This window comes from Periplaneta americana, chromosome 6, assembly GCF_040183065.1.
Source record: "Periplaneta americana isolate PAMFEO1 chromosome 6, P.americana_PAMFEO1_priV1, whole genome shotgun sequence".
Lineage (NCBI taxonomy): Eukaryota > Metazoa > Arthropoda > Insecta > Blattodea > Blattidae > Periplaneta > Periplaneta americana.
The window spans coordinates 158,916,109-158,934,827 of NC_091122.1; the positions used below are offsets into that span (position 1 = coordinate 158,916,109).

At 33.2% G+C, this 18,719-nt stretch overlaps 1 protein-coding gene across 3 annotated transcripts in view; it reads right to left on the minus strand.

Moving 5' to 3' along the window:
- The window catches only part of egg (SET domain bifurcated histone lysine methyltransferase eggless), a 69,538-nt gene that overhangs the window by 27,796 nt on the left and 23,023 nt on the right, over positions 1-18,719 (minus strand). For all 3 annotated transcript variants that reach the window (XM_069829382.1, XM_069829383.1, XM_069829381.1), the window contains exons 8-11: positions 14,559-14,738; positions 10,675-10,913; positions 7,666-7,865; positions 887-1,089 (exon numbers count right to left, since the gene is read on the minus strand). In XM_069829382.1, the coding sequence (XP_069685483.1) occupies positions 887-1,089; positions 7,666-7,865; positions 10,675-10,913; positions 14,559-14,738 (822 nt within the window). The remainder of the gene's footprint in view (positions 1-886; positions 1,090-7,665; positions 7,866-10,674; positions 10,914-14,558; positions 14,739-18,719) is intronic.

Consider the following 18,719-nt stretch of genomic DNA (forward strand, 5'->3'; position numbering starts at 1 on the left):
TAAACCTTCATACTATACGATACCCCACCCTCTTGTTACGGTCTCTTATTCGACTCTTTACCTGCGCAGCTTACAGTTACAATAATCCACCCTCTTGCTAATCCTCTCTTTCTCAAGCAACATTCCTCACTCGACCGTAATAAAATTCTGGAAATTTTTGCTGGTCAGTTTGTTATCTTTTAGTATACTGAAGTGTCTGTGAGTGTGATTACAATGAGTGTTAAACGAAAAGTGGTTTTTTTGTCTGAAAAATTGGAAATCTTACGAAAGTACGATGAAAACAGAACTCTTACTCAGAAACAACTGTCTGATTCATTAGGAATCCCATCATCGACATTAATAACGATAATAAAAAATCGCGACTCAATCACTGCAGCTGCGACGTCGGGAGGATGTAAGCGCAAGAGAGTGAAGTGTGGTAAACATGAGGATTTGGAGAACACGCACGCGGCAAACAAGTATAAGGACTCTTTTCGAAATAATTAAGTAAAGTACATACATACAGTATCGTAAATATATTTAACGTACAGTACAGTAATTACATAATGGAGTAATACTGTATTACCTTTCATGTATCATGTATTTCAATAAAGACAAATGCTAATAGATACTGTATATAAGTCAAAATTAGTATACCCGTCTAAGATGCAGTCCCGGTTAATACGTGGTTTACACCCGGTCCCTTGAACAGCGTCTTATCGGGGTTTTACTGTACAATAAAACTTTTTTGATTGGTAAGTCATTAACAGAATTTTCATTAAACAAAAAATAGATTAGCTAGCTTATCGGAACCACAAGGTCTCTAAAACCTTTATGTAAGCCAATTATTTCCAAGCCAAGCACTGAAATTGTAAATTATTGCATATAAATGAGAGACTTGTATTACCTTCTTCAAAGTGGCCACACCTAGACCTCTGTGTCTACTGAAAGTTCCTTGCTCTTTTCTGGCAGCAGCATGGGCCAGTTCTGCATACAATGGGCCAAGTCGAGTGGAGCCTCGATAGATCCACTCTGTTCGCCCATCTGCGTCGAAATGCATTTTCACCAATGACCCATCCACCTCCACAACACGTGCAATCCACCATTTACCTGCATGAAATCATATGGGAGATTCCTTTTTTAATATCATTAAAAACAAATATATCTTGTAACATAACGACTCAAACTTACAAACAATCAACTATTATTCAACATGACACAAAATTTATGTCCTTAATAAACATATATTCTATTAGTAACAGAAAAAAAAATACGAGTACCAAAAATGACATAAAATTACATTTAGGAGAGTTCATGAGAACTTGAATTGACACTACCACAGCGATAACTGGTTGCTGTGAAATTTAACAAAATCTATACATGCAGAAATACTGTCAGTTGTTCATAATAAATAATACATTAAGCTTGGTATCTGAAGACTTAAATATATATTTATACTAGATACAAGAGGTCAGACACAACAGTAACAAGACCCATCTGTTAACTTTAGTTAGAAAACGTGTTTCTCGTGAAGCTAAGGAAATCATCAATGGAAACGTCTTGGTTGTTCACTGAGAATTATAGCAAATACTGTTTGTCTTGTGTACACATAAGCCTACTTGAGTGGCGCAAAAGATTTTCTAGGGAAGTGTACAAGATGGTAATCAACCAGACAGTTTAAGCATATCACTTAATGATAATAGCATTGAAGAAGTGCAAGATATGATCTGAAATGAGCTAAGTTTTTTTAGGTCGGTTATTTAACGATGCTGTATTAATTACAGGGTCATTTAGTGTTGATGGTATTGGTGCAAGTGAGATGAGGTCAAGGATTCGCCATGTGATTACTTGACATTTGCCTTAAAATTTAGAAAAATCTAGGAAAAACCAACTAGGTAATAAATCCAAGCGGAAATAGAACCTGCACCAAAGCACAACTCCGAGAACAGTAAGTAAACACACCAACCAACTGAGCTATGCCAGTGACCAGTTGAACATTTGAGCAATAGTTAAAATAAAAAGCTTAGACAGGAATATAAAATAAGTTTTGTAAAAATAGTATGAAAATGTCTAACCAAGAAAAACACTGAAAGGCAACCTGTTCTCATCTGCTACAACACACTGGAAAAGAACTAGAAATGTTTCAGTAATTAAAAGTGTACTATACAGTATTTACCTACAATCAAAAAACAAATGCCAATCAATGGCCTGAAAGTCACCAGACTCTTCAAGGAAAAAGAATGAGTGTTGAATTGAAGTTTAAGGTGATATTGATTATTCTCTTCAATATTCAAAACATATTAATCAAAAGAGTTCCTGATGGCCAGATGGTAAATTAACAATATTACACTGAAGCCTTGATAAAATTGTGTGAAAGATTAGTTGAATTTTGCATCAATTCAATGTGCCAACACACACAACACTATCCATACAACCAAGAAAAACATCAGTGTGCTCGAACATACATCCTACTTTCCTGACTTGTCTCTCAGGAAATTCTGTCTCTTTCTAGCAGTCAAATCCATGCTGAAAGGGAACCATTTTGCACCTACAGACGAGGTCATGGCAAAAATGATAAAGATCCTAAACATGATCTCGAAATATCTGCAGCAATGTTTTGAGTCGTGGCATCATCATATGTCACTATGTGTAAATGCCAAAGAGAACACTTTGAAGATGAAAACAGTTAATTTGTTTTAATCATTTAAGCAAAGAAAAAATAACAGCACAAGTCTCATTACTTTTGTGTTGGACCTCTTTCAAGTAATTGTTGCTGTGAATTTCCAACTTTCCAAATGATAAACGCATATTTTACATTATGCAACAATCTTTGGAAATATTTGTTAAATATAAGGAAGACCTGAGATTGCATAAATCACAAGTATTTTAAGGCTGAGAACATTAATGAACTTTTAAACATTATTATGTATTTTCATTTACTACTAAAACTTACAACCTACTGTACATTACAAAGATAAAGATTTTGTATACATACATTTACAGTTATTTAGTAATAAAATGTATGTAAACCACCAACTAGGGAGGAAACTCACTACACGCAATTTTTATACATTAACATTGGATTGTGATAAAGGACCTCTCTTAAGGTCTACATACCATTTGCTTTGTGCCAGCATGGAAAGAGGTTAATTGTAATTACGACTTAACAATTACACTGCAAATAAATAAAAATAAATTCTGAACCTGTCTCTCTGAAGTTTCTGCATGTTGAGAAAAGGTCGTTAATGGCATAGTGGATACTTCAAGAGATAATCGAATGGTTCTGCATTCAAGTTCCTCATGAATTGTTACTGAATAGTGAGGGGTTTAAGTTCTACTTGTGCCAACACCAAGTGAATGTAATAATTTTCACATTAGTCTAGAAATAAAATGTACCAACAGTATGAAGATAAATGTTTTTAGTTGAGCAACAATTCGATAATTACTACTATATGAAAAATTCACAATACGAAATTAAGTATTAAAAAATGTAATGCAGTAAATCTTCAATTATTGTCGTTAATTAGTTCCAAAAACCTGCGCAGGTTATCGAAATGACGAAAATATAATTATTTAAAGCCACATTATATCCAAAAAAATTAAATATAGACACATACAACATTTTTTTTAGTTGTAGCTTTGAACAAAATTATGTTTATAAGACATAGCCCTTAATACTATTAAAATGATAAAATTTAATAAAATGAGATTAAACCTGTTATAGTTCTTAGAAGGCTTTACTGCTCGTATAAAAGCTTAAAAAATGCTACAAAACTCAATAAACACTGACTCCATGTTTCGATGGAATGCCATATTTGTTTACTTGACGTTAAAATTAACAACTCTTAGATGTCTATGTCATAAGGACAGTGTGCCCACAGAATGCCATGATCATGCCCAGAAACAAAATACTCATAACAAAACAAAAGACTACATTAAAGGGGCTGCAAGCAATAAAACTAATGTGCAATAAACACTACTGAAAATTGCAATTAATACCAAAAAATGTATCCATACTGCTTATAATAATTCGAAAGACAGAGACATGTGTTGAAATGTTATGTATGCACAGAATGTGAAAAATTAATAGGAAAATGAAGAAACTTCCTCGTGGTCTCCAGAAAATGAAGTGTGCGTTTTTTAAGTGGATGGCTTGGGTTCTGAAATAGTTGAATAATCTTGCTACCGGTACTTGAAGTAACTATCAAGAATAGGCTGTTTCACAATCATAACATTACTTCTTTGAACAGCTGCATGACTGGATGCTTAAGACTGTCTGAATGTTAGTCATCCAGAAGAAATGTTCAGGTATAGATGATCAGGCAAAAAATTATGATTAGTACGAGTAGAATTCCAATGAGAACAGGCTCTAACAACATGACAGAATGACAGAAAATATCAGATGATAGACGACATTAAGATATATGGATCATATGAGGAGACAAAGAGGAGGGCAGAAAATAGGAAAGACTGGAGAATGCTGGGTTTGCAGTGAAAGACTTGCCCTTGGGTAGAACACTATGAATGAATGAATGAATGAATAGCAACAACAATGATGATGATAATAATAATAATAATAATAATAATAATAATAATAATAATAATAATAATAATAATAATAATAATAAGAATAATAATAATAAATCTGTAGCCGAAATTTTTCTGGTAATTTTCGATTTTCCAAAAATAATTGGTCCTAACATATATAATTAACCGCCCTGAAACCGAAAATCGCTTTTTTGACATTTTTGTTTGTATGTCTGTCTGTCTATCTGTCTGTCTGAATGTTTGTTACCTTTTCACGCGATAATGGCTGAACCGATTTATATGAAAATTAGAATATAAATTAAGTTCGTTGTAACTTAGAATTTAGGCTATATGGCATTCAAAATATTTTATTTAAAAGAGGAGTTATAAGGGGGCTTGAATGAAATAAATCGAAATATCTCGCTTATTATTTATTTTCATGAAAAATATTACATAACAAAAGTTTCTTTAAAAATAATTTCCAATCAGTTTTATTCTATGCAAAATTTTGATAGGACCGATATTTAATGAGATAAACGAGTTTCAAAATTACAATAACAACGCCATCTAAGGCGGTGTAATGAAATAAAAAACAAATGACTTCGTCTATAAGGGACCTTGGACAACAACAATCGAAAGCTATGAAACATAGCCTACAGAGAATGTTTCTGTGTTTGTATGAAGTAATATCGGAAGCTAAGTTAACCAATTTGTATAATTAATTATTAATTCAATATTGGAAAGTGTAGTTTCTCTAGATGGACATAATGCTATAATGTTATTACAGTAACTTCTGAGTGAATCGAGGACAGGTAAGATTAAAATAGCTTCTTATGCACAGAAAACTTGATAGGCTATTCTGTACATTCGTTTCCTGTATTTCCTAAAATAATTTTTATGACCGAATGAGTGGTCTCTGGATCAAAATGATCGCATTTTAATTTTTTTAATACAATTTAAATTAAGAAACATAATAAACGATATATTCTTCTATAAAACACGAATGTTCCCTGGATCAAATGTCCTATTTTAATTATGTAATTACTTTATATTTATTTCTAACGGGTGCAGCGGAGCGCATGGGTATGGCTAGTAATAATAATAATAATAATAATAATAATAATAATAATAATAATAATAATAATAATAATATACTAAGCATCAAAATAGGCATTTATAGGTATGATTAAATTTAAATGTATGTATCCTCAGGTGTGAAACGAATTTATGTGCAAAAAGCCTGCGAAATCACATATAGGAACAAAACAGCTAGGTGAAAAAGAAAAAATCCGAACTCTGCTTATAACTTTTAAGATCTTATAATTTTTATGAATTTAAATTAACAGAGTATTCAATCATAATGAAAGATACTCTAAAGTGTAAATAACAGTTTTAAAATTCAAAAGAGTAACTAATTAAATTCTGTTTGGTCTTCATTTGTATATTTTTGTATTATCTTACAGTTTTAACATTGTATGGAAGTTTTGATCATGGGTTCAAACCAGTCTAGAAGATGATTTTGCATGCTGTCATATGATTTTTTACACAAAGTACTAGCTAATGTCATAAAACAAGAATCTCATTCTGTGGCCATCTAATGTTAAGTCACAGAAAGCGCGAATGTAGAATGCTGTGCACTCCATTAGGGTAGGAAAACTGTTGATATGATCTGATTCTCATAATCAGAAGAAATGTAGACAATAAGAAATTTTTAATTTCTCTATATTTATATCAGGTGAGTTTTCTTGATATTGAAAAAAATAATTATTACTTCTTCTTGCAGAATTTATGTCGAAGTGTAAAATTCTACTCACTAGTTATTATTCTACAAGGTGCTTCCCAATTTTCAGATGTGACAGAAGGCATGTAATTAAACATTTTTCCTTAATAAAGTAGTGTCCGAAAATGTTTCCATATGGAGATAACACAGTAAAAGTCAAAACTCTTCACTGGCCATATTACATTTGCTCGTACAGCAGTTTCCAACAGTTTGCAACTGTGATGAGCAGAAAAGTCAATGTGCACATGCTCATGACAGTTGCAAACTGTCAGAAACTGCTGTACAAACAAACCTTTTATCGTCGATGGGTGTCTTAACAGATGTGCATATGTCATATGAAGCAGCTTAAGGGAACCAGGTAGTGATTAGAGGTCAAAAATCCGATTTTTTATTTTGTGTTTTAAAGAAAAGTACAAAACTTACTCTTTAAAGCAACTTAAATATTGTGGGGGTATTTCTGCGGATAAGCCCTTTAAATGGCTCCTTTAAATTTGGCGGTGCATAAAATTCATACGTCCTTCCTTTTTTTTAAATGCAGCTTACCATAAGTTGACATTTTTCAAACTTAAGTGCATTTTTCTCTGAAACTACTGAATCAATTTACATGAAATTTTGATAGTGTTTTCTGCAGCCTGCGTTCTACATAGTAGACCTATGGGTTTAAGAATCTTACACTCATGACACGAGAAAAGAGATACATGCATTGAAAAAAGTTTTAAAAAATGTTAAACAAAGTTCAATATTTTTTCTGTTTCACTAGGGGTGAAATATTTAACTAAATTTTGCTTTAGAATTTACAATATACATTACTAGACAACTTAACAAATTACAAGATATAATAGGGAGTAATGTGCACCTGAAGATTGAAGTACTCTTAGCAAAGTGAAAAGCAGGTTATCAGTTACGGTCTTTCTTTTGCACTTGGATACGGAACTAATTAGTTGTCTTTTATACCACTGAATTCAGAATTATTGATTGTATAATCATGGAAATTTTTATTCCACTCTGAGCACTAAAAGCACAGAAATACTGAACTAAACTTTTGTACTCAAACTTTTCAATCGCACAGGCATCACTACCCACTCCCCTTAAAGCAATATTAATGAGGCCATAATTCTAAACAGGTAATTTTTTCAATATCATTTTCATAAAATTTGAATAATTTAATGTACAATCATAAAAATTAAATGAACTCATATTGAGATTCTTTGAAATCCTCAGTTCTTCCATATACCGTATATCTTGATATGGAAGCATTTCCAGAATTACGGAAAAAGTATCTCATTACACATCCTCTCTCAGATCTGAAAATTAGGAATAGTTTTTCTGAAACACCCTGTATAAACTTAGATCTATCTAGGACAGCAACAATGTATTACCATTCCATTCGGTTTTGACGATTTGTCCCTGTTGGAGTTTCACCATTGGCCTCTCAGGATACTGCTCCAAGTATTTACGAATAAACTCCCTTGAGTCTGGATGAATATCTTCCCATACATTACGTGAACACTCACACACCAGGAGAATTTTCTCGTGTGACACATATTGAGCATAGCCATCATCGAAGAATACCAGGTACCTAGAGAATAAATAAAAATTAACTACAGAGAGAGACTGTATCAACAGATATACTGTCACAAATAATTTAAATGCTGATACAATATTTAATTTTATAAGTTACAATTGTTATAGTGAAACGAATGTGCCAGACAGCTTGGTGAAGAGAGTATAAATAGCTTAATCCAATCATATTTTTCCAGGTGTTTGTTCTCAAAGTTACAATGCAATTTTAGCCTTGCACTACTGGATGATCACACAGTTAGCAAAATAAGCCCTTTTAGGTAAACAAAATCAGTTAGTCTTCCTTTTTCATTGCAGGTCTGTTACAGAAGTACTTCAGATTACTTGTTAATTTATTAACTAGTAAAGAAGTTTATTTTATAAAATGAGAGTGTAAGTCTATGTAAATAATAGAAACTTTACATGAAGTCTAAATTTAAGATTTAGTTATAGAAACAACTTTCCAGTGTTCAACTTTAAATAAGTTATAAATTACCTTTGTTGATTAGTTTCGACTGCACTGTTAGTCATCTTCAGAACTAGGGACCTCCTTGTTTGTTTCTGGTTTCTTCTGGAGTTGTTTTGGTGGTGGGTACGTTTGTGTTCAGTAGTGTGAAGTCAAATAGAGTGTGTGTTCTGAAATGTAATTGTTTATTGAGGATATGTTATGGGTGTGTTTTTTATGTGTCTGTATATTTCGTACTGATCTGTATATTTAATTTCTTGTTCTTCAATTGAATATATTGGATTTGCATGACTGTTTCTAAGTTGCTGTAGTTGTGGTTGGTGTTTGCGATGTATTCTGCATATGTACAGGATTGTCATTTGGTTATGGCTGTGATGTGTTTCTTGTAATGTGTTTGAAATGATCTCCCAGTTTGTCCAATGTAGAAGTTGTTACAACTACTGCATGTCAGTTTGTATACTTCTGTTAGGTTGTATGTATTTGTTTGTCTTGTTTGTATGTTGAGATATTTTTGTAGAGTGTTCTGTGTTCTATATGCAATGTTGTAATTTAATTTCCTGAATGAAGATGCGATCTTGTATGTATTTTTGTTTTCGTATGTTAGTGTGATGTATTTTTTTTGTTCTTGTGTTTGTGTTGTGTTTCTTTCTTTCTTGTGATTATGTTTCATCTTTTTTATTATGTTGTCTATTAGGTTGTGGTTGTTTTCATTCCCTTCTGCTGTGTATTTGACAGTGTGTATTTCCTTATTGTAGTCTTGTTGGTTCATTGGTATGTTGATTAATCTGTGTACCATGGCTCCAAATGTGGCATGTTTGGTGCTGTGTTGGGTGGTTTGATGTGTTGTGTGTGACTACTGTTGTTGGTTTTCTATAAATTTTAAATGTATGTTTGTTATCTACTTTTGTTACTGCGGTGTCTAGAAAATGTATGGATTTGTTCTTCCGAAGATTTTTTTTTCTGTTATTATATTTGTATTCCTGGTGTTGTGGAAGAGAAGGCCTGATGGCCTTAACTACACCAGAATAAATAAATATAAATAAATAAATAAATAAATAAATAACAGTGAAGTCGAAACTAGTCAACCAAGGTAATTTTCAAACTTAGTTTCAATTCAACATTAGAAAGTTGTTTCCATAACTAAATCTTAAGTGATACAAAGTATTAAAGGTGTGTAATCAAGATGTACAAAATCTAATCTGTCGTAGAAATTTTGGACAAGCATTTTTATTGCAAATTTCATCAAAGACCATAAATCTTTCACGTTTCTTAATTGTTTTCGAATACATATTATTCCCACTCTACCTCATTATCCTCTGACTTAGTTACTTCATAAGTTGTTGTTGTTTTCTAATGCCAGACGTTTGACAATAAAGTCATTTGACCTCTTGCACGCCAATATTTTTCAAAGATATTGTCATGGTCAGCCACTGAAGCACAGGTTTTGAGGTTTTCTGAATCCATTTCTTCATTTGAATTGCACAAATCAAGAAATGGATTCGGAACACCTCAAAATCTGTACTTCAGTTTTGAGGTGTTCCGAATCCATTACCTCATACGTAATGATTGCCTTACAGATGTCATTTATGAGGTTCCTACCTGTCTTCAGACAGTTGACAAAACAACAATATTATTCCCAATAAAAGAACTAACTTTCTATGAAAAATGAAATCTATGCACTGCACATTCACCATTCTGAAATAACAAATAATATCAAAAATAAGATTTAATCAATCGATAAATCAATCAATCTTCTTAATGTATCCATGAAGTCCACTATAATTCACTGTAATCTATTCAGTTTTTGTTTTTCATGAGAAATGAGGGGTATTTTGATCGGTGTTCATTATAGATGCCTATTGCTAGTAGCCAGAGTTGGGGTGTAGTCAATATATACTGCAGGGCTGTGTCTTCTGCAACTGGTACTGATGATTTTAATTTATTTCTTTTGTGGTTTATAGATGGACAGTATAGAAGAATGCGTTCCAGATCTTCATCATGAGTATTACACCACAGATAAGTAGGATTATCAGAAAGGTGAAATCGATGTAGGTACAATTGTGTGACAAAATAAAATTTAAGATACACTAAAATTATATTACTGCCAAAGGTACTATATAATTTTATCTATCAATGTACTAACATATAAGTATAATCAATGCTTATCTGTATTTCTATATATCCCTTTCTAAAATATTGGAATGCAAGAGGTCAAATGACTTTGTCAAACGCCTGGCATTAGAAAACAACAACAAAAACATTTATCCCTTTCTCTCTTGCCCCTTCTCCACCTGCTTTCTTTCTGTCTTTCGTTTGGAACAATTTCTAAAACAGAAGAATCTGGTTATCATTCTTCACCTACCTGTACTTGTTCATTGATTTGGGTGGCTCAGCAATTACGCCTGAGTAGTAACATTCCTTGCTCCAGTCATTGTCTTGAAAAATTGCAATGACACGAGTTCCTACTGGGAATCGGACAGGACTTGGAGTGGTGTATGCCATCTGTTTTCCAGTCACCTGTTTCACTGGGTTTGATTTTCGATATGACGACTCAAACTTTACTTTATACATATTGTATAGAGAGAGATTTCCTGCCGACAGCTGGAAGTTATAAGAATACATAATTAGTAGTAGTAACAATAGTAGCATAGTAATAGCAGTAGAGTCTACATTTAAGAAGAAAGTTGTTTTTTTAACATTTCCTTCTAACTTGAAATCTTCAATCCCTCATATTAATAGTCATAATTAGAGCCGGATTTATATGTATGAAAAGTTAATATTTTTACTCAATATACGTAATTTATAAACATACAAGCCAAGCCCCCACTCCTTTTAGATACTACTCGTATTTTTGTCATTTAGTATTTTCCTTTGATATCTTTAACGATCCTCAACACTCCTAACCGCCACTTACAGATCACAGAGTCCACACCTGTGGAGTAACGGTCAGTGCGTCTGGCTGCGAAACCAGGTGGCCCGGGTTCAAATCCCGGTCGGGACAAGTTACCTGGTTGAGGTTTTTTCCGGGGTTTTCCCTCAACCCAATACGAGCAAATGCTGGGTAACTTTCGGTGCTGGACCCTGGACTCATTTCACCGGCATTATTACCTTCATATCATTCAGACGCTAAATGACCTAGATGTTGATACAGCGTCGTAAAATAACAAAATAAAATAAATAAAAAATACAGATCACAGTACAGCAGTGGTTGCCAAACACCACGAAATTGTGACATAATAGAAATGCAACCCACACACCACTATCGCAGGGAGAGGGGTGGAATGGGTATCTTCTCAGGTAATGCAGCGAATGGCAGTGGAGAGACGGACTGTGACCAAAGAACAAAAACAATATATAGATCTAGATTCATTTTCCAGGCTGAGAGGCTGTGGTCTGTTGGTTGGTTTTCTACCAGACGTTTCGTCTGCAACTGCAGCAGACATCTTCAGTGGAGTGGTATCCAAGGTCGCAAAGCTCTTCTCGGCGTATCTGAGGCAACTGATCCTGTGGCTGGTTGTGCGGGCGTATTTATAATGCAACTAGCGGGCCGAAGCCTGTTGTCACTGCGGTCAGCGCCGCTTTGTTCGCTGCTCCTGTTCTGGGTTCCGTCCTTTTGTTGTAGTGGCTTCTTATCTGTTCTGTTTAGGACCGGAAAATGAATCTAGATCTATAGACTCCGGCCGTGAAAGCCTACACTACAAGAAAAACAATATAATATTCTTCTACTTATTAACTACACATACTTTTTTCCGTGTTAATTTTTATCCTCCTATTCATTATTTTTGTATTATTAATAAAATAAAATATACTTTCTTATTTACCATAAAAAGAACGTGCACTTTACATCAGCAGATATTTGAAATTAGAAAAACGTACCAGACTGGTCACGAAATTGTAAATTACACTAAATACTTCAAAAATGTCGAAGTATTTTACCCCAATTAAGAAATAGAAGCCGATACTTTTTTTTTTTGTTTGTTTATTGATGAAATATTCAAATTACACTACATACGTCGAAAAAAAAACGTCGAAGTATTTTACCCCAATTAAGACATAGAAGCCAATACTTTTTATTGTTCGTTTATTAATGAAGTATTCAATTTACAGGTAAAGGTGTGGTAGTCTTTATATCAAGAAGAATAATGACAATGTACATTGTTCTTTTATACTTCATTTAAAATTTTACAACAAATTAGGTATCTCATATTTTTGCTCCCTTACTCCTTAAAATTAAGTTTTTACGATATTATCTGTTTTCTATTTTGGAAAAGATATCGATACATATTATCCTACACACTTGTAACATTACTTGTGTATGTCCGCTGCTGATAAATGTCTTGTCTTATATCAAGGGTGGGGGTATGATGCCATGGTTATGCTTGAGTGGAGGCAGGGGCATGTGTCGCGACACAGCTTTTGGCGATCACTGCAGTACAGTTTACAAGATGCATTATCTAGTCCATGTAACTCAGATCTCTATTCTTACCTTTCGAAGTCTTATGAACCTGGCTTAAAGACCCTCCTAACAGACACAATATCCATTTAACTACACTTGGTGTCATTATTAACTTAAAATGATTATGAACTCGGTCTCTAGTCATAAAGCAAATAAAAGTCTATTTTATTAGGATTGTGTTTCAAATTAATTTCTGATTCGTTCGTTCAGCAAAAAAATTTCAATTCTGTTCAATTAAAATACAAAGTGGATCAAAAGTCGCTTTCCTCCCATATTCGTTCTTAGGTGTTATACTTGTACACATATACATATGTCATAACTTGAACAAATGAATAGCTGATGTATTAATTGGTGGGTTGGCAATCATGTTCATGCGTCAACTGTTTTTCCGAGTCATGTCTTGAAAACAGCCGATATGCAGTTGATATGACAACAAGATGGTGCACAATCTCATTTTGATGTAGGAGTGAGGGACTATTTGAACCAGCAATTCCATGAATGGATTGGCCATCATGGCACAACAGAATGGCTACTCAGATCATGCGACCTGATGCCATGTGATTATTTGCTGTGGAATATCCTGACAAATGATGTTTTTGCTTAGAAACCGCAGGATCTGCATCAGTTGCAACACATGATCGAACAGTCATTCGTGAAAATCGATGAAATTCGTGAGTTATTTCTGCCATCTGTAAATCAGTGTCTAAACGTTGCGAATTGTGTATCGAGAAACAGGGCCTCCATTTTGAACAAAATCTGTAAAGGAATGTGTAGTCAAATGTAAATTGAATGTAATTAAATGTAAGGAAGTGTTTGGGGAAAGCGACTTTTAACTCACACTACATGTAATTTACTACAGTATTAATGTCACTTGCATCTTCTTCATTATTTTCACTTTCACATATTCCTGAGTCTTCTTTAATACAAATACAGTAAATGTTCTTGTCTAATCTGCAAGAGAGTTAATATGAAACATGTTCCTACTACAGTGCATACAGTGTATCTTTTCACACTCGCATATGTGCAGCTGCAGTGAAAATAGTAATATGTGTTACAAGAGCGGTATGTTGAAGTTTTCATGTTCGAGGAAAAGTTTGAAAAAGCGACACGTAGTTGAGCTTTTTTAATTTCCGAGAATTGAAAGAAAACATACCGTTCGTGTATCGTACATTATTTTGTGCGAAGATCGTTTATTACATACCTGAAATAGGAATTTCTAATTAGTTGCAATGAAATCTTCATCTTGGTTTCTGTTCAATGACGGCAAATTTGCAAAACAAAAATATCTATCTTCAACATTGTTGCTTTAAAATGTTTTCTGTGTTTACTATACTCCAGCAAGCCGTGATATACGTCTGTCTTTTTTTTCCCCACAATCTATGATGAGTCTGGAATCTTGTTGATTTTTTCACGGCTTCCTTAATGTTCTTGCACCACGAATGCAGTAACTTTAGTGGAGTTGTAGAGTTTACTTATTTTTGCAAATATTTAAAAACAATAATTAACAGTGCAATTTAGGTGAAATTTCAGTGGTAAGTTTCCAATTTATAATTATTACTATATTGAACATCTCTAAAAATAATATGTTAAAAGCCTAAAGCAGTAAAATCAATATGTCACTTAAGCGGTAAGAAGAGGGAAATTGTTATGTGTGTTAGGTTGGGAATACTGAATGTGGAATTTTAGACTTACCGCGGATTGGTTTTGTGCGGAAACCAAGCAAATACGCACGATCTCGCACAAAATAAATTTACGCATTATATAAGTATACATCTTTAAATATTACATACCTCTGTCCCTTTGGGTACAACTTCCAAGACTTTGGCTCGTGCCCAAACACCATAAAAACTTAGTTTCATCACATACATCACATCACCAATGCGAGGTTTAGGCCTTGTAAGATTTCCAATCGGTGGAAGAGGTTTGTGTGTTACCTCTACTTGCTCCAATGCCACCACATCTTCTTGTCTCTGTTGAAAATGATTACCATTAAAAGACGATCTTTGTAAGAAAAAACTGCAGAAAAAAAGAATTACAGAATAATTTCTGCAAACAGTAAATAATACCTGAAGGCTCTCACAATGTAACAACTGCGAACGCCTCAAATTTCAGACTTCAAAGTTCAATGCTATATTGTTAATCAAAAGTTATTGCAGATATTCTACAACAGAGCCGCCATGACAGTCCAATGGCTAGAGTGCTGGACTCATAATCTTGAGGACCTGAGTTCAATCCCCAGCTACCCTCAATTTATGACTAGTGTTGGGCAAGTCTGTGGTCCAGATTAAAAGAGTAAAGGTTTATATGAATTGCACTGTATATTCTCTATACAAGTTCACTAATTATACAAACTGTTTAATCCTCACAACCTATCAGGTCTAAAATTGCGTACAACCTACAGAGGTCTTTTCTGACCCCGGACATTTTTTTAAATTTTTAATTAAAGTTTTGTTGTCTTCTTATTATTTTACTAGCCGTACCCGTGCGCTCCGCTGTACCCGTTAGAAATAAATATAAAGTAATTACATAATTAAAATAGGATATTTGATCCAGGGGACATTCGTGTATGATAGAAGGATAAATCGTTTAATATGTTACTTAATTTAAATTGCATCCAAATAATTAAAATGCGATCATTTTGGTCCAGAGACCACTCATTGGTGCAATGACAATTCCTTTAACATGTTTCTAATTTTTATTACATGCAACCATAGTTTAATGAACATTGACATCATTTAGATTTAATGTGTATACTTTATTTTACTTGTTATAGGTTTCCATTGAATTATGGTAATAACTTAATTTTAACCCTTGTTTTCTACGTATTCAGTAAATGGCATTTGGCCCACTATGGTTCTGAACCCTTCAAATAGCTTAAATTATATTATATAATATTACATTACATAATATAATATATTATATTATATCAGAAGTTACTGTAATAACATTATAGCATTATGGCTATCTAGAGAAACTACACTTTCCAATGGTGAAATAATAATTAATTATACAAATCGGTTAATTTAGCTTCCGATAGGCTATTACTTCATACAAACACAGAAACATTCTCTGTAGGCTATCTTTCATAGCTTTCGATTGTTGCTGTCCAAGGCCCCTTATAGACGAAGTCATTTGTTTTTTATTTCATTATACGGCCTTAGATGGCAGTTATTTTAATTTTAAAACTCATTTATCTCATTAAATATCAGTCCTATCAAAATTTTTCAAGGAATAAAACTTATCGCAAATTATTTTTAAAGAAACTTTTGTTATGTAACATTTTTCACAAAAATCAATAATATTTATTTAATTCAGACCCCCTTATAACCCCCCTTTTAAATAATGTATTTTGAATGCCATATAGCCTAAAATCTAAGTTACAACGAACATAATTTACAGTATATTCCAATTTTCATCGAAATCCGTTCATCCATTTTCACGTAAAAAGGTAACAAACATACAGACAGACATACAAACAAAAATTTCAAAAAAGCGATTTTCGGTTTCAGGGTGGTTAATTATATATGTTAGGACCAATCATTTTTGGAAAATCGAAAATTACCAGAAAAATTTCGGCTACACATTTATTATTAGTAAAGATATATGTCATATGATGTGTTATATAATTTATTATAATTATATTATATTTATTTATATTACTGTGTTGTTTTTCTCTTTTATTGAATACAATCAGGTATTCCTTATGACTGAAACTGTATCCAGTACAGAATGTTATTGAAGTAGCATTCATTACAACAATGGGTTTAAGTACCAGCTGCATACTGTAACGACATCTGGAGCTAGTACTGAGTCATAAGAAAATTTAAATTAACTTCAGATGAACAAAACGAAATAAAATGAGAAGTAGCGCACAGCTTAGCTGGAGTCTTTTCTGACCCCAAGTCCAAATATTCGAAATTCAATCTATACTAATAATAAATCTGTAGCCAAAATTTTTCTGGTAATTTTCGATTTTCCAAAAATAATTGGTGTTGATATGTATAATTAACCATCCTGAAACCGAAAATCGCTTTTTTTGAAATTTTTGTTTGTATGTCTGCCTGTCTGTATGTTTGTTACTTTTTCACGCGATAATGGCTGAACCGATTTATATGAAAATTGAAATATAAATTAAGTCTGTTATAACTTAGATTTTAGGCTATATGGCATTCAAAATACTTTATTTAAAAGGGGGATTATAAGGGGGCTTGAATTAAATAAATCGAAATATCTCCCTTATTATTAATTTTTGTGAAAAATGTTGCATAACAAAAGTTTCTTTAAAAATGATTTCCGATACGTTTCATTCCAAGCAAAATTTTGATGGGACCAAATTGCACCAAAAACAGATGTTCTCTGAACCAAATGATCATATTTTAATTATTTGCATGTAATAACAATTAAGAAATATGTTAAAGGAATTATCATTGCACTAAATGAGTGGTCTCTGGACCAAAATGATCGCATTTTAATTATTTAAATACAATTTAAATTAAGTAACATATTAAACGATTTATCCTTCTATCAAACACGAATGTTCCCTGGACCAGATGTCCTATTTTAATTATGTAATTACTTTAAATTTATTTCTAACAAGTGCAGCAGAGCGCACAGGTACAGCTAGTTACAAATAAATATGTAAAATAAATAAATAAATAAATAAATATACATACAAACTAATTTAGAGAGTGTAATAGAAGCACATCAAGAATACTAAATGAATACAACTACATTCTGCCAACTTACAAGCTTATGTAAAAAGTACGGGGTCAGAAAAGACTCTGGATAGGTTGCAAGGGTTAAAAATACAACAAAAATTGCTTTTTAAGAAAGTAATTCCAACTCACAGCATAAAGAAACCAATTATGCTCCACCTGTAAGATTTGGCAACATTAATTTTTTTCCCTCAGAGATCAACTTTGATTGTTCCCATTATAGCATTCTATTCTGAATTTTAACTTTAAAATCTAGGACGGTATATGGACTTTGCAAACTATCAACTACAAACATGCCTGTAAATGTGAGTAATCCATACTGGAAACAGCAGGACGAATAAGGTGACTGGAGTGGAATATGGGCTGTTGAAATGGAGAAGGTGTGCTTTTGTCTTCTTGGATGTTGACGTGGGATAGAGGAAATTGATTTGATCCTAGAAAACGACATTCTTCTGACAGCTGCCCTCTGTCTTGCTGAGAGCTCATGTAGTTCATTTCGGATAAATTCTGTTGTAATGGACGACATCTGGTTGTATCTTCATTAGTGCTGACATGCATGAAAGAGAACTGAATTGATCCTGAAGACTGCAGTCTGTCTTGCGGGTAAGACTGAGCATCCAATCTGGCATCTTGATGCGCGTCATCACAAAGTGGACTTGAAATAGGAGAAACGTTCAGGGGATCTGTAACTCCCTGGGAAAGTAATAGCGGGCGACAGTTAATAGCAGACTGCCTCTCAAGCATAATCACTTCTTCTTCTTCTTCAATGCTTCTTGAAGGATTCTGTGGGTAAGGTAAGTTGTTAGTTTGTACGAATCTGGGATAATTCTCATTTACATGTTGTTTCTGTACAGAGTTATCGTGCACTGTATTATCATGACATGTTTCATCACAGTAATTGTTCTGTTGATTTGAAAACTGATCAATTCGAGGTCCATATTGATATTCAGTGTCTGTGCCCTGTTTCACATTATGTAGGACAGAGCATGATGATCTATTCTTAATAACAAAGCCATCATTTGAGATATCAATTTTTTGTGTTGATGATTTCTCTTGTTTATCACCCTCCTTTGCTGGCAAGTGCATGTGCGAATTTGACTGTTTGCTGTAGCACACTTCAGGACAATCTGAAGCTACATTTGATCCTTGTCTATGTGATATTTTAGACTGGACGGAATATTCTGGTCGGTTTTGAGTAACAACCACTCTATTCTTACAGTTATTTGGTCTTATACA